The 17,749-nt window shown below is 42.3% G+C and overlaps 1 protein-coding gene across 2 annotated transcripts in view; it reads right to left on the reverse strand.

Moving 5' to 3' along the window:
- Window positions 1-5,622: 5,622 nt before the first annotated feature.
- The window catches only part of DLGAP1 (DLG associated protein 1), a 190,187-nt gene continuing 178,060 nt past the window's right edge, over window positions 5,623-17,749 (reverse strand). For both annotated transcript variants that reach the window (XM_074985842.1, XM_074985843.1), the window contains exons 8-10: window positions 14,373-14,464; window positions 9,237-9,389; window positions 5,623-5,832 (exon numbers count right to left, since the gene is read on the reverse strand). In XM_074985842.1, the coding sequence (XP_074841943.1) occupies window positions 5,623-5,832; window positions 9,237-9,389; window positions 14,373-14,464 (455 nt within the window). The remainder of the gene's footprint in view (window positions 5,833-9,236; window positions 9,390-14,372; window positions 14,465-17,749) is intronic.

Here is a 17,749-nt window from a genome sequence, read left to right on the forward strand (position 1 = left end):
CAGGAATATCACCTCTAGTAGAGACAGTTTAACTGTATCCAGAATGGACCGCATTTGGTCAAAGAAAGTGAAATTCTCTCTATCAGGTTGGTGGCAAAGCTTTAACTGTTGGTCCCCATCCAGCCCGTCACTGAAACAAACCTCCACTGTGTTCTTCCTGTGCTTAAATTTTGTCTCATATAAAATACAAGAGGTTAGCATGGTTATATTGAGAGAGGGGTGACAAATGCAAATGAGATTGGCTTCACCAGTATAACATATAGTGCATTGTGGAATACAGGCATAAAATTAACATAATTCCCCTCAAGATACTGACTGGCATTCCTTTGTATTGTTATGAAATAGCAATCACTGATAGGTTTAGAATTCAGATGAGGATTGCTTTAAGAATTTCAAAATGTCTTTGTTACAAATACTGGAGAGAATTCATTCTGCAGTAGGTGGACAGATTTCCAATGAACTTACCTTGCCATGTTTTAGAGATACGTGAGGGTAATTACATCATGAAGGGACTCAGTGTGTGAAAAATAAACAATCATATGGCTTGTCCTCACTTCAGTGAAGGCAATAGCAGAACTTCTGCTGTCTTCATGAGGCTTAATTAACCCCAGGTAGCTTTGCCTTTGAAAATATTTCTAAGACACAAAGTCTTGATCCTTGTAATACTTATATATGTGAGTCATCTTTGTTTAGGCAAGTATTACCAGGGAGCTCAATGCGACTCTCTGGCTGTGTTTACACTAGCAAGTTCTTTCAGAAAATCTGGCCCTTTTTTGAAAGAACACGCGGAGCGTCTGCACACAAGATGTGTTCTTTCCATTTGAAATTGAAAGAATGCAGCTCTTCTTCCAGAGGCGATCTTCTGCTCCTGGGTCAGAAAGAGTGTCTCTTTCCCAAGCTTCTTTAAAAAAAAAAGCACCTGTAGACACTCCACAGGCCCTTTTTTTGAAAGAGCTGTCGTCATGACGCTGGATTTTTCAATCCCTGGCCTGGTCTTTTGAAAGAGCAAGGGCTGTATGGACACTCACTATCAAAAGAGCAGATCGATCTTTCGATCTGCTTCCTTGTGTGTGGACGCGCTCTTTGTAAGAAGTTCTTTTGGAAGAGATCTTCTGGAATGGCTTCTTTCAAAAGCTCACAGTAGTGTAAGTGTAGCTCTTTGTTTGTTGTGTTGCCCGTGCAAAGTCTTTGCAGGATCTAAACCTCTGAATACTTGACAGTAGCATTCTGTGGTTATGCATTTATACTTGACCACATCATATGCATAATTTTTACAGTTGTGGGGTTGTAAATTTGCATTGAAAACCCACAACTCTTACAAGCAGTGCATTAATTATTTTATTAATTTGCTCTTTCTTTACATTATGGGAAACATTTGTCTATTTACATTTTTCTAGCCACACACAAACTAGATAGATAATCCTATGAAAACCCAATTCATAAAGACATAAAAATGTTCTCCATCCCTCCAACTAATCTCTTTCACATTTGTTTCCTTTTGTCCAAATGAAAAATACTTTCAAAATCACATTTGGGAATGCAGGTACGCCAGTGATTTACATTCCAGTTATTATTTAAAATATTAATTTAAACATTTTTTTAAAAAAAGAAACAAATTCACAAAGATAAAATTTAAATTAAAGTAATAGTGCACACCAGAACATTAAGGGAACACCAATAAATAAACTTGAAATATATTACAAATAAGTTAATTCTATTTACCTTTTCAAATACTAAAAATCTTTAATCCATTTGTTCATCATTCTTTACAAAAAGATTATGAGAATTTTATGGAAACATCTGCAAAAAATAGAATAATTTTTTTTTTGTTTTTTGTTTATTTTTTTAGCTTTCAATGCAGGTGACAAAAACAATCTTTTTTTCTTTTAAATTTTTCCCAAGGGGGAAAAAAAGCAACAATTTTGTACCAAGCTAACCAGAATATGGTAATTTTTAGTTTACACTTGGACAGATCTATTTTCATTTTAAGGATCCAAAGTAGTTTTTCTGGCCCATATTTACCAATATCTAAATTGGGTGTACCTTTAAATTTTGCAGTAAAGCTAGGAAAATATTATATACCCACAGTCATTAGGAATCAGCAGGCATTCAGCTAAGAAGTCATTCATTTAAAATACATACCAAAATATCATATGATATACAAATATGATTCATAATGCACAAAACTAAAAAGTCTCTCATTTTCTTCTTCAGTTTCCATAGTCACTTCTCAAGCTAAGTCTTAATTCTTCTTTCAGAGAACTTCATCCTCACCTGAATGTTGTTTTGGACAGCTTAGTACGACTAAGTTCCAAATAATTTTTAATATGTAACAGACCCATGTGATATATGACCAGAAGTGGCAATTGGCACTATATATGCTGCAAACACTGTGATCTGTCATTGCTGCTAAAAGTTAAAGCATGTGGGTTCATTCAAAACTAGCAAATACACTGGTATTCAAATACTTATAGGGCCAACCTTTCAAAGATCCATGGACATGAAGCACTCAGTTGGGTTACACTGGATTTCTGATCACTCTAGTTAAAAGTTTTTTTAAATATTTAGCCCTTATCTTGTAAACCACAGCAGTAAATATTTGTGCCCTGTTTATAAAGATATAGCTCAGATATGAATGGCTTTGAGAGGTAGCAAATTCGTTAGTGGCTTTACAAGTTTTCATGAAACAATTTGGTGCCAGACCCTTTTACCTCTCCTAATTTCTTCAATGAACTTAAATTAGCACCTGGCTATGTTACATTAAAAGAAGTTGCCTGGCATGATCTGAGATGTGTATTTTTAGGAAGCAGTTCACTTTCTGGTGGGAATTTCAAACGTTTTAAGATGTGAGCTACACAATTATATGTACCATGCATTGGGATTTCCGCAGGTGGCATGGGCACACTTTTTAAAGAAGGGCATTTACAGCCAACTTGGATTGGATGCAAAAAGTACACCTCAGCCACCCCTCAGTGGATTCTGTCACTGTGCCATTTCCAGATCAGTGAGGAAAGCTCTTCCTGTGTTACGCAGATGTCCCAATGGGAGAAGAGAGCATAAGCAGTGTCCCTCTCACTTTTTCCTTCAGGGGGTGGAATACATTTTAGGTGCATGAAGGCGTATGGGGATGTGCACCACCAACAGAAGAAACATAGGCTGCCAGCTGTAGGTGCTCAGCTAATCGGCTGGGCAGCACCTGACTCTCTCCTGGGTGGCTGCCCAAGTGCTCAGCTTACAGGGACTACTGAACATAAGACCCACCAGCAGGGCATGATTCTAGTCTTTAGCCCAAGAGGGCACTAATAATGAGAAATAGCCATTAGGCCAAAAGACACACAACAGTCCCAAAAGGCATGGTCTGCTGACTCGTGGGCACGGCCAGGTGGGCCCAGCCAACTAGCTAATGCTGCCTTCTGCAGCATGTGCCAGCTGCTCATTTTGGCTACGTCTACACGTGAAGCCAACATCGAAGTAGCTTATTTCGATGTAGCAACATCGAAATAGGCTATTTCGATGAATAACGTTTACACATCCTCCAGGGCTGGCAACGTCGATGTTCAACTTCGACGTTGCGCGGCACCACATCGAAATAGGCGCTGTGAGGGAACGTCTACACGCCAAAGTAGCACACATCGAAATAAGGGTGCCAGGCACAGCTGCAGACAGAGTCACAGGGCGGACTCAACAGCAAGCCGCTCCCTTAAAGGGCGCCTCCCAGACACAGTTGCACTAAACAACACAAGATACACAGAGCCGACAACTGGTTGCAGACCCTGTGCCTGCAGCATGGATCCCCAGCTGCCGCAGCAGCAGCCAGAAGCCCTGGGCTAAGGGCTGCTGCCCACTGTGACCATAGAGCCCCGCAGGGGCTGGAGAGAGAGCATCTCTCAACCCCCCAGCTGATGGCCGCCATGGAGGACCCGGCAATTTCGACGTTGCGGGACGCGGATCGTCTACACGGTCCCTACTTCGACGTTGAACGTCGAAGTAGGGTGCTATGCCGATCCCCTCATGAGGTTAGCAACTTCGACGTCTCGCCGCCTAACGTCGAAGTTAACTTCGAAATAGCGCCCGACGCGTGTAGCCGCGACGGGCGCTATTTCGAAGTTAGTGCCGCTACTTCGAAGTAGCGTGCACGTGTAGACGCAGCTTTTCAGTGACATACCCAAAACATCCTAGCCTGTGCTGGCACAGTGGCTAGTGTCAGTAATGCACAGCTAACACTTTCCTCCATCAGTACAACTCCAAGCAGCAAGGGCAAGATTTTTCCCTAAGTATCAAATAAACTGCTGAAGACTAGGCAATACATATAGGTCACAATGTTAAAAGCTAGTGTAGTGAACAAATACAGGCTCGTTACGGTCCCGCTACTTGTGAAAAATCCTCATCTTTAAAAAAGGAGGGTAGTTAATATATATATATTTTTGTTTAAAAAAAGAGACTAAAGGAGAAGCAGGCTGACCTGAAGCATATAACCAGCTACATGTAAAACAAAACAAAGCCTTGCTTTGAAAAACATCATGGGTTCCATTTACAGTATTTCAGTAATGGGGGATAGGTGTGAAATCTGATAGTTTCACCAGGATTAAGACATCAACAAAACCAAGTTGCTTTTTCTTTTCTTTTTTTTTCCTTTTTTAAAACCAATATAATTCATACAATACAATACCATAGGAATTGACAATACAGTACAGTTTTAAAAATTCTTAATACTTTGACAAAAAAGTCCCTTTTTATGTTATCTTCAACCATCATTTCTTCTTATCGCCTTTTTATTGCCTTTCAAAATAGATGAATTCCCTGGAAGATCGAATTTACAATCTTCTGCTGATCAAAACATTTAAGTCGTGATCGATGAGATACAAATGAGGCAGTTTGTGCAGCTGTGAGCGTGCAGGTATCATTTCTCAGGATCTTTTCTGTCCCTCACCATCTCACCTGCAGGGTCTACTCCTCCCTCCTGTTCACCACAACACAGCTATCTTCCCTCCCCGCATTCTCACCCTTTGTGACTTCTTAAATTCAGGTGAGACATTGATTCTGAGGTTTAGAATAAAGTGCGCCATCTGCTTAAAAAATAATAGTAATAAAAAGGGAATCCGAGCCAGAGCTCCTTTAATCTTTAACAAGGAAGACGGCAGAGCCTCAAGGGATCACCCTGCTTTACTGAATTTCCAAAATACTCTATATTTTTATATTGCTGTACACCAGGTAACAGATTAACTTTAGATAAAACTAAAGATCATGACTGAGTTTAATGGTGTATTTACTATACAGGTGTGTATGTGTGAGTTGTGTATTTATTTCTTAAACCAAAAGAGGGATTGTACTCTCTTACATGAGGTGAGGTGGCAGCATCAATACATGTGACAAAGCAGTATGAAGACATGGGCAAACCTTTAGAAAGCCAGGGTTATTAGAGGACATCTCTTGGAGGATCAACAACTACACCACAAAAGTGGAATTCATTGGGATCTTCGGGACTATGTGGAGAGAGGGAGAGAAAGAAAGAAAGAAAGAGGGAAAGACAAATACTTAAAGGTGGCTCTGAGCAGGGACCTAGAGGAGCAGATTATACAAGAAACTTGTCTTGCCAGAGAGAGTCCTCCTGGTAGGATCCCTTCATAGCCTGGTCTGGGCTTCAGGGATGTAAATTTCAATGCTTTCAGCGCTCTCAGTGGCTGAATTCTGGCGGACAGATGCAGCTCGTTTGGCAGCCATCAGCCGTTTCCGGGCCTCTTGACGCTGTGAGCTTTCCAGAGAACGTTCCCGTATGAGTGGCACCTGACCTTTCGCTGGCTTCTTTGGCACTGGAGGAGGGACCCTTCTCTCCTGATCAAAGCAGAAGGTTAATGATATTATACAGCTTCTCAGGGAAAGCTTGGAAAAAACTAGGATAGGTCAGTAGTTAGAACACACATTTTACCTAAGGTTTGTTAGTTCTTATCTGCACTTTCTTCATTGAACTGGCTTTTGTATTCAAGGGTTCATAAAAATAATGTAAGCTTAAAACAAAGGGTAGTATTGATAGCAGTGCTAGTTCTCCACAGGTACGGTGTGTGTATTAAACGCCTGGCGCTGAAAGGGCCGAAGCTCCCATAGCTAACCACTTAATTGTGGTTCCCATTGGGGAATCCAGACTCCTTGTCCTGGTGCCAGGGATTAGAAAGGAGAGCATCTTAAACAGAACTTTGTAGCGCTATTTTAAGATGAAACAGTTTCACAAACCTAAAGTATAAATTCTACTACGTGATTAAAAAAAAACCCAACTCCTATCAAACTCATAGGGTTTGTTAATAATAAAATTAATTTACTATAGCAGCAATCTGTTACAGACGTGAAGTACACAAATGACCTTGTCCCTTAAACACAATACATACACAGCACTCGATGGGCTTACAACACGGAGAGTCAATGGATATATATATCACACAGTAAATGTAATGTAAACTAGCAGCTTGGAGTTAGCATACCATAGTTAAGAATGAAAAAAATATATGTGCTTAGTGGTGGCCGATCTTGGTAATAGCTCAAATAATCCATACTTTTCATGGGTCACTATAAAAATTCCTAAAATTTAGCACCGTGCTGAATGGGTGTTAGGAATTACAATAACCTACAAACTGAAAACTGAGTGGGAATTTTTTAAAAGTCATTGAGAACATACACTAATCATCACTTTGGCACCCAAAAACACATGGTTAACAAAGGGAAAATATATATATTTATATACATATACGAGGATGGCTTTAGGAAAAGTGTGTACTCCACTCTGAATTTCAGTTGGTTGTAAAGTTTTAATCAAGTCAATAGATGGTCTTTTCAGTGACATCCCCTTCCAGCTGTGAACACAGTTTCTGAAAGTAGGGCTTTTAATACAGGTTGAACCTCTTATGCAGCACCCACGGAACCTGACAGGTGCTGGATGAGGGAATTTGCCAGATGATGGGAGGTCAATATTTTCTGGCATGTTACCAACACTTCCACTCCTTACTGGGCTCTCAGAAGACATTTAGGAGTAAATTACACCTAAATAACAGGACAGAACACTGGGAGCTAGGACTGGTGGCTGTAAACAAATGTTACATGACCACAGGAAACTTGGCCACACTGGAGATAAGTGGATATCCAGCTAACTAAAATCATGCTGGATTACGGATGCTGTCAAATGACAGAGTGCCGGATTAGAGAGGTTCAACCTGTACTTCAAAGATCCCATTCTAGTCTCTCATGTGCTCTCATGTTGATCACAACAGTCTTCATTAGTTGAAATGTAAAAGTGCATCCTCACACTTATTCACACTTGCCTTTTTCCTCTACAGCTAAAGATTAATCTATGTTGTTTAATAAGGGCCCAGTGGGGGTTGGGGGCAGAAATCGGGATGGGGGGCGAGAGGAGAGAGGCAAACGCAAACATTAATTCCACAAAAAGTTTCCAGCCTTTCTTTTAAATAAGGAGATGAACAGATTAATTTAAAAGCACAGTCAAATGAAGCAGAAGCAGCGTCAGTATAATTCTTCAAAGCACAGAACCTCTACCTTCCTAGTATGGGTTGTAAAATATATATGAACTTTTCTACAGTACTGCTGAACTTTTTTTAACCCTTTATAGTCTTCCTTTTGATGGGAATTCCTTGGAATGTTTTCCAGGGAAATGAAAGGGATACTTGGTAAAACGCTCTTGTCTTCATGCTGGAGACTAGACTCATTCTTTTGCATTAGAAGCAAATGCAAAATGGTACATTAGCATGTGTGCGTATGCGGGCTTGCAGATTTACAGCTTTGTCTCAAGAAAGGCATATTAAAAACAATTACCAGACTTCTGTATCGTTGCCTCAGAAAACAAATATGGGCCACCCTCAAACAAAATCCTAATGATATTCCACTGATGGTTTGGGATTAATTTGGAATTAGGCACTCGTAAATCGGGAAAATAGGACATGCTTTTTAAAGTCTTGTTTGGTGGAAATAGGATGTCAACAAAACTGTATATCAGACCTTCCTGCTGGAAGATTTATGGACATTTGCATTATTATTTGTCCAAAAGGAAATGTCACTTTTGCTTGTCAACAACAAGATGGATCAGAGCTATTTTTAGGGGCAGCTAATGTAGACACCAGTGTGGGTCAGCCAGATGAACAAGAGTATAATCCTTTGTCTGTAAAAGCTGTCTCTCTTGCTCCCTTGCCTTTCTGGTGTATGTTATATCCCTATCTATGTATGATATTCATCAGCCGGTGCCCATTTCTGAGCCTAACGAGGCTAATGGAAACTCAGCTCTAGAGTTAGATGGCAGCAGGTCCATGGCATTAGACTTTAAGCTCCTCTGGACACAGGTCTGGCTGTAGGTGTTTTCTATAAAGTTTCTAGCAACCGATGGGTTTTATAGAGTAATAAATTATGACACAAATAGTTTTGGAGAACTGTATTGTGGTTCACCCAGCATGCTGTATGACCAGCTGATCAGCTGTCCTGAGGGTGAGGATTAAAAATAAAGATATGTGTCAAACCGGAATGAAAAGAGGAATGTGGCTCACCCTTGGCAACCTGATAGTCTCCTAATGGAAACAATGGAAAACTGTTAAAAATAATTACTAGTGCAGTGCTACAAATGATTTCCAGGCTATCGTGGAAAAATAGTATTACCAGCAAAATGAACCCAATTACAAGAACTTCCTTTAAAAGAAAAGAAAAGAAAAGAAACAAATAAAAATAACGTGGAAAGATTTCCATGCAATTTTTAGAAAGTGTGTTCTTAATTCAGTATGAGAGCACGTGGGTTATCACTGTACTTATGATTTGGTTACCAAAGTCAGTGATGATTACAGTACTTCTCTAGCTTTCTCAGTAACAAAGCTTAGAATGTGCAAGTAAATTGAATTCTTTTTATATGCAATAATATGCACTGTAAAAGTGGTTTATTTAAATTTAAGAATCAATATATATGGCAGTTCTTTCCAATGACTGAGCATCTAGTATGATTAAATGTAAACTTTAACAAAGTACTACATTCCCATTATCCAATTCACAAAGACAGATTTGGTTTTAAAATATGCCTGAAACAGATTACAGATAATATCCCAGATGATTATTATGTAAACATTATTATTACAGTGAAATGAATCTGATATGAGCTTCGTTGCACATTTTTAACATCTGTATGCAGAGGACTATTTAATTTGTCCAGTATTTGTGCAGGGTTTTAAATGAAGCATACAAAATCTACATTGTTCTACCTTCTTGTCATGAGGATCCATCTGTTTCCAATTATTGGCCTTTAACTGATGAAGTTCATCAAATTTCATACTAATATTTTCTATGGATAACTGGAGCATATCCCAAAACCCTGCTAAATCCTGGGAGGTCGGCCTTGGATGTGCATTTGGATTCTGTACAACAAAAGAAAGAATAATTTGGCTTTAGTATCTTTTAATATAAAGCATTTGAGCAAATGGCCATGCACCATGGCGGCAAAGCACTTTACCTAGATTCCAATCATCAATGAGATACATAGAAAAAGTTAATAGAAATGAGAAAGCACACGCCTTCCTAATACTTTTACTTAGATTGAGGGCTAAATTCTGACAGGTGTTCTCCCCTGAACTCAGCGGCCTCAATTCCTGTGTTCTCCCCTGAACTCAGTGGCCTCAATTCTGGCTACCCATCCAAACACGGGAAAAAGTTGCTTTCCCAACGTCTTTCTGTAACAGGAGTCACAGAGGGCTCATTCTTTGGCACAGCCAAGGAGTCTGTCATGGGTGAAATCCTGGCTGCTTTGAAATCAATGGCAAGACTTGGCAAAACATGAGAAGTCATTCTTCCGCTCTATTCTGTGCTCATTAGGCCTCAATTGGAGTATTGTATCCTGTTCTGGGCACCACATTTCAAGAAAGATGTGGAGAAATTGGAGAAGGTTCAGAGAAGAGCAACAAGAATGATTAAAGATCTAGAGAACATGAGCTATGCGGGAAGACTGAAAGAACTGGGCCTGTTTCGTTTAGAAAAGAGAAGACTTAGAGGGGACGTGATAGTGGTTTTCAAGTACAAGAAGGTTATAAGTAGGAGGGAGAAAAATTGTTCTCCTTGGCCTTTGAGGATAGGACAAGGAGCAATGGGGTTAAACTGCAGCAAGGGAAGTTTAGATTAGACATTAGGAAAAACTTCCTAACTGTCAGGGTGGTTAAATGCTGGAATAAGTTGCCTAGGGAGGTTATGGAATCTCCATCGCTGGGATATTTGAGAACAGGTTAGACAGACACCTATTGGGGATGGTCTAGTTGGTGTTTGGTCCTGCCAGGAGGGCAGGGAACTGGACTCGATGGCCTCTTGAGGTCCCTTCCAGTTCTAGTGTTCTATGATTCTGTGACTTCACTGAGGTCAGGATTTCATCCTGCTTGTGAATCTACTGATTCAGCCAAGCATTAATTAACACTTGCACAGTGCTTTGATGATATTAAGGTCGATGAAAATATTACATTTTAAATAATAAACACCATTGCTTGTAAAGCTGGTATGTCTCCCTGCCCCCTGCCTGAGGTTCTGGTTCCCCGGCTGTGTTCCTGTGGGCAGTGAGGGCTCTGGACCCACACTGCTGTGGGGCACAGGGGCTCCAGCTTCTGGCCTCACACTGCTGTGGTGTTGGTGGGGGTTCCAGCCATGGGATCCCTGGCCAAGGCATGAGGGGATCTTGAAGCCCCATGGCTGGGAGCTGGCTGAGGCATGGAGCCCCACCACCAGCCCCAGCTGCAGGATCCCTGGCTGTGAGGGAACACTGGTGTGGAGGTGCCAGTACTCAATACCAGCACATACTAGCCGTGTCTACACGTGCACGCTACTTCGAAGTAGCGGCACTAACTTCGAAATAGCGCCCGTCACGGCTACACGCGCCAGGCGCTATTTCGAAGTTAACTTCGACGTTAGGCGGCGAGACGTCGAAGTCGCTAACCCCATGAAGGGATAGGAATAGCGCCCTACTTCAACGTTCAATGTCGAAGTAGGGACCGTGTAGTCGTTGCGCGTCCCGCAACTTCGAAATAGCGGGGTCCGCCATGGCGGCCATCAGCTGAGGGGTTGAGAGATGCTCTCTCTCCAGCCCCTGCGGGGCTCTATGGTCACCGTGGGCAGCAGCCCTTAGCCCAGGGCTTCTGGCTGCTGCTGCGGCAGCTGGAGATCCATGCTGCAGGCACAGGGTCTGCAACCAGTTGTCAGCTCTGTGGATCTCGTGTTGTTTAGTGCAACTGTGTCTGGGAGGGGCCCTTTAAGGGAGCGGCTTGCTGTTGAGTCCGCCCTGTGACCCTGTCTGCAGCTGTGCCTGGCACCCTTATTTCGATGTGTGCTACTTTGGCGTGTAGACGTTCCCTCGCAACGCCTATTTCGATGTGGTGCTGTGCAACGTCAATGTTGAACGTCGATGTTGCCAGCCCTGGAGGATGTGTAGACGTTATTCATCGAAATAGCCTATTTCGATGTTGCTACATCGAAATAAGCTATTTCGATGTTGGCTTCACGTGTAGACGTAGCCACTGCCACAAAAAAAAACCAAACCCTGCTAAACACACAAATAAATAAATGTCTGCTTTACACAGATTATTTATATCCCTGACAACAATAATCTTTGCAGATGGAAACATATATAGAAAGAGAATATGGATGCACATGAACTTCACTTTTGCAGGGCACTGTTGGGGATAGTTATATGCTGGATCAGAGTCTGGCTGTTAAAACTTACCTTGTGCCTTTGGCTCCTAAGATTTTGACCTTCCAGTGAAGTGCTACGTATTGCTCAGGTGAAGTCTGTCTAAAAGATCTAGTCAAGTGATTTAAATAAAATAGGCTGTTGGATACACTGGCTTACAGCTTAATTTTTCAGAAGTGCTGATCTCCCACAATTTCACATGAGGTAATGGGATCAACACCTTTTCAATACAGACCTGTCCCTGTGCTGTACAATTCTGTAGGATAGCTGGCTCCACTGAGATTAGGGTTTATATTACATCATGTTACCATTTTATCTTTCTCCAACAAAAATAAACCAGGTGCTGGTTATGAAAATATTCCCCTGAAGGAATGTGTTCCACCACATCTTTTTCATAACATCAGAGAGAAGGGAATTTAAGAGGATGCCTATGCCATCAAAACAGTGACTGTGGAAAACAAAAAAGCCACTTTTGTGGACATAGGGTATTACAGGATTTTCCATTCTTGAGCATTGCTATTATTGGGTAGGCAAATTGAAATAGTAACTTTGACATACACAGAGATGGAAACAAAATAATTTTTCATTCTTCATGTTAGTAAGAGAAGGACTAAATCATGCATAGCTGATTTCTGTTGCATTTGGCAGTTTAGGCAAGTTTGTAATTTATATCCTGATCCTCTGAGGTGCTGCTTCATCTCCCTTTGCCTTTGGTAAGAGCTGAAGGCTCTCAGCACTTAGCCACAGGGTTGAGCTGCTGATTACAAAGTTGAGTTCAATATGAAGCTTTTACTGTTACATTTTTCTTGTTAAGGCCCCAATCTAACTCACACTGAGAGACTCCTAATAACTTGGATGAGAACCAGGACAGGTGCTGAAAGCAAATGTCACCTTAAAATACGCACTATTCTGTAATGTCAACATGACATAATTTAAAAAGTGTTTTTGTAACAGTGAAAAATAAAATCAGTTTATCTGTAATTTGGAGCTACTGTTGTTTTATCTCAGCCTGACTGAGTGTTTTAAGAGGAGAGCTTAATAATGCGATGGTTAGTGTACAGAAAAGAGAGCCATGAGTTGTATGTTCCATTCTCCACTCTGTCCTGGTTTAGCAGACAAAAGTTTAATGAGATCCAACAATGGCTAGAAGATAAAACTAAATAAATTCAGACTAAAAATAAGAAGCTATTTGTTAATGTGAGAACAATTATCTATTGGGACAACTTACCAAAAGTTGTGCTAGGTTCTCCATTGCTAGACATTTTAAAATCAAGACTGGCTGTTTTTCTAAAAATTATGTTGTAGCTGACACAGGAATTAATTCAGAGAAGTTTTACAGCTTGTGTTATACTGGAAGGTCGCCTTACATGATGACAGTGGTCCCTGCTGACCTTAAAATCTATGAATTAGTTAAAAATGTGGTTTGAAATATAAATGAAAAGTATTATCATACTAGGTATACAGTATACAATGTATTGTGACTTATTAAGAGTAGCTATGGGAAACTGATTCTGAGAAAATAAGAAATTTCTTATGTCTCTTTGAAGATTTGGAAGAGTTTGGCTGTGTCTACACTGCCTCCCTACTTCGAAGGGAGGATGGTAAGGAGGGAGTTGGGAGTTTATTAATGAAGTGCTGCGGTGCATACGCAGCACTTCATTAAGCTAATTCACCCCCGTGGTAACTTCGAAGTGTTAAACTTCAAAGTGCCGACTCGTGTCTAGCCACGGCTCACCCGCAGGTACTTTGAAGTGCTGGGGCAACTTCAAAGTCCCTTTACTCCTCAAAATTGTACTGTTACATGCTTCTTGTTAAGGCCCCAATCTAATTCACACTGAGAGACTCCTAATAACTTGGATGAGAACTGGGACAGGTGCTGAAAGCAAATGTCACCTTAAAATACGCACTATTCTGTAATGTCAATGTGACATTACATTTTTGAGGAGTAAAGGGACTTGGAAGAACCCTGGGCACTTCGAAGTACCGGCGGGTGAGCTGCGGCTAGACGCGAGCCGGCACTTTGAAGTTGCCGCAGGGGTGGAATTGGCTTAGTGAAGTGCTGTGTATGCACCACAGCACTTCATTAATAAACTCACAACACCCTACTTACCATGCTCCCTTCAAAGTAGGGAGGTAGTGTAGACAAGACCTTTGATTGCTTCAATTACTCCCTTTTTGCAAAGTGCTACACTTACTTAATGTGGAGGTAGATCAGCCAAGATTCCACATTTGATATTGTTTCACAGTAGATCACTCCAACTGAAAGCAGTCAGCATTAGGAATCCCATGAGAAAGTGTCCATGAACCAAGAGGTTCACTCAGTTTTGAATAACATCCAAACCTTTGGGTGCTTATTTGAACAGCATCCAAATTCCAAGCATGAAAATCCTACCTCTGTTGAAGTCAGTGGCAAACCTACCACCGAATTTCATCCAACGCCTTTTTAGTTTCTCTCTTTTGTAATTATGATGGGCCTCTTACCAATCTCACACTGATTTTATACTGGTGTAACTCCATTAACTTCAATGGATTTACATTGTTCAAGCCTTTTACTGGAATAAATTGCAGATATTATAACCCTAGACAATCTTCATGAAATTTAAGGCACAGTGACTCACAGAGTAAATTCCTTTGGGATAAGAAATGCACAATCATATCTATAATAAATAATACATACCAGGTTTTCTTCACACAGTTCTCTGAACTGGTAAAATTTCTGCGCCATAAGAAGCTGGGCACTGCCCACTGCAGTTCGAATTTTCCCTAGAACTGACAGGAAAGCAAATGTAAGTCAGCAGGGGTTAGGCACTGTGCCCTTCTGCAGAGATTGATCCAGACACCCTAATGAGAAAAGTGGAGTAGCCACCATTCATTTTTAAGAAGAATGTTACCTCTGACTCATGCATTCTAGAGCAGCTGATAACAGTAAGTTCAGCTGCACACTAGAAAAGGTTTGCCCAGATACATGTACAACAAAGTGCTCCTGCTGGTACAGCTTACACCAAATGAAAACACTGGTGCACAGGGTGATCTGTCCTTTTAAAAACCAGAAGGACTGGATCAGCCAAGCCTGTCTGGTTATCAAACACATGTGGGAAGGAGCCAGTGAGATTCATAAAAGGCTGAGAGTGCTCATTTGCAGGCTGCTGCAGGACAGGTGTTTTTGTGACTGGCCTTGGAGCAGAGAGGTGCAGGGCAGGGGTCTCAAACTTAATTTACCTTAGGGCCAGTTCCATTCCTCAAATCCTCCTAAGAGGCGAGCAGACAACACCCTCTGGCAGGGCTCTGGGCAGTGGGGAAGAGAATGGGGAGTCTCTGCACATTTCCCCCTCCCCATGTGTCTCCTGGCCCCGCCTGCTGGCCCTCATGGTCTCCCTACACGTTTTCTGACCCTGCCTGCTGCCCCCAGGTGATTTAATCCCCCCCCCACACTCCAGGTCCCCATTACCACCTTCAGTGTAGCAGGGCTAGAGTGACTTCTGGCTTTGTGCTGCTGCCAGCACATGTCATTAGACTGGGGGATGTGTGCAGAACTGTCCGAGGACAGTTTGGAGCGGCTGTCCCAGGTGCGGCACTTTGGAGGGCCCCTGCAGTGCCCCCCCCACAACCATCCTATGGATAGAATGGTCTCCCATACTCAGGCACTCATGCAGGGCCCTGGGTGGCTTGCAGGGAGCTGTGGGGAAGCAGCCATCTCCCAGGCCAGCCTGGTGAAGTGGAGCTTGACCCCTGCTGCCGCCCTGCACCAGACAGACCTCCAGTGGTCCCTGTGGCTGTGTTCCTCAGGGGAGGGGGCTTGTCAGGAGGAGTGCGGGGGAGGGAGTGAGGGATGAGGGAGAGGGTGGGACAGGGCTGGGAAGAGCTGGGGTGGGGGTGGAGGAGGGACTGGGCAAACACATGTCTATGCAGGTACCACAATAAAAGCCCTATAGCTTTTGCTGATATAGGACTGCTGTGAAAAATCACCCCCTCACTGACATTGTTACACCTGCCAAAGTTTCTAGTCCAGACCTGGCCTCCGATGCAGGGTGGTGAAGAGCTTTCTGAAAATGTTACAAATGCGGAAGTAATCATGTGCCATGTCGGTGAAACACAGCTCCGACCAACGCCTCTGCCGTTTCCATCAGAAACATGGAGTCCAGTTCTTGGGTCTGGCTGACTCCTAGCTGGTGCTAGTCCCAGGAGGAGGGAACAGTTGCTTTATGTCCCATTTGCAAACCCAGAGGTCACGCAGAGGCTTTTTTTAGTCACTGTTTCAACTTAGAGCTGCTCTCAGTTGTTCTCAGCCACCAATGGCTCTAACTGGCCATTTCAGTATCCAGCACCCATCAGAGCATATGGTACTCCAGCCAGGTCATGTTTTGCTCAGCTGCATCCGCTACACTGGTGGCCCTGACAAAGGCAGCTAAGGGCCTCTATGGAAGCTGTGCATCTGTTGGTGCTTTCCCCCTCAGTGGTAAGTGAAATCAGCTTTACAGTCTCTTTGCACCATCTGAGTGGTGCAATGAGTTATAGTAGACCAGAGAATCTGGCCCATAACACATGTTTTTTCAATAACCTGGATGGAGTTAACTTGGTATTTACCACTTTACTAATGAAAGACATGAAGAAGAATTGTTCTGCTTTGATCTTAACTATTATTAATGGTAAAGCTTGCAGTCTCCAGAGGTCACAACTAACACAGGGCCCCATTGTGCTAGGAAGCATACAAGCACACACAGAGGCAGTCCCTGAGGAGTCATAGTATATACAGACAAGACAGATGATGATAAGTAGAGAGAACTGAGGTACAGATGTCTTGTGCATCTGATGAAGTGGGTCTTTGCCCATGAAAGCTCATGCTCCAAAATATCTGTCAGTCTATAAGGTGCCACAAGACTTCTTGTTGTTCTCGAAGCTACAGACTAACACGGCTACCTCTCTGACACTTACCCAAGGTCACCTGGCAGAGCAGTGGCAGAACTCTGACTAGAGCCCACGTCTGACTTTGAAGCGGTGCCTGAGTGTGGATCACGCAAAACCCCTATAAAGTCCACACAGCACTGAGGAGAGTTCAGTGGTGCAAAATGCCTTTCACACTGGGTGCTTTAAAATCCACAGTAAAGAATTCAGGCCTCTCAGCAAAGGCCAGACTTTAGAGATTGCCACAAAATCATTTTCAACGGAAAGGCCCAACTGGGTAGTCACAGACACACAGACATCAAGCAAGTAAGGACAAAACTAAATTAAGAGCTGAGTGGGCTTAACTGGCACCAGAGATTTTGTATACCAAGGGGTGCTGGCAATAAACCCCGGGTATACAATCACAGCTCCACGTTTTACCCTTGTCCTAGGGTAGCACAACAACTGGGCCTGGTAGAAATAAAACTGATCATAGCACAATGGGTCTGTATGTTAGTTGTGGCCTCTGGACACTGCAATCTTTACCATTAATAATAGTTAAGATCAAAGCAGAACAATTCTTTTGCATGTATTTCATTAGTAAAGTGGTAACTATCAATACAGTGTAAATGTTAAGGAAGAAGGATAAAATCGTCAGGGAGCCTTGTCTTTTTTGTGACTCTCCATTCAGAGCCTTACAGAAAAGAACTCGGGGCACACACAAGCACAGTCCAAGTCTTTCACTTTGCTGCCAGAACTAACCACTGCCAAGAAATAACTGTGAACTGAAAGATTCACTGAGCAGCATATTTTCAGAATGTTGCACTGGCAATTCTACATACAACTGTCATTATTGTTAGTAAAGGTGGTACGCCTAATTCCCTGTGCTGAAAAACGCACCCTTGGAGCGTCTAGTCATTTATGGGATGCAGTGGGCAAGCCACTCAACTGAAAGGAATCTGCAATAGTCAGGAGGAACTACTCTGCAAGCTTTCATGTGTTTCCCATTGTTAGGAACACTCTTCCCAGTGTGTATATTTCAGAACAGCTGCCTTATCTGGGCCTTGGCCATCTGATGCTGCACAACACAGCTTAGGAGTTGAGAAATGGGCCCTCCACTTCTCAGTACAAAGTTCAGACACAACTTTGTATGAAATATACATTGCCTGCAGG

This window comes from Carettochelys insculpta, chromosome 2 (genome assembly GCF_033958435.1).
Source record: "Carettochelys insculpta isolate YL-2023 chromosome 2, ASM3395843v1, whole genome shotgun sequence".
NCBI lineage: Eukaryota > Metazoa > Chordata > Testudines > Carettochelyidae > Carettochelys > Carettochelys insculpta.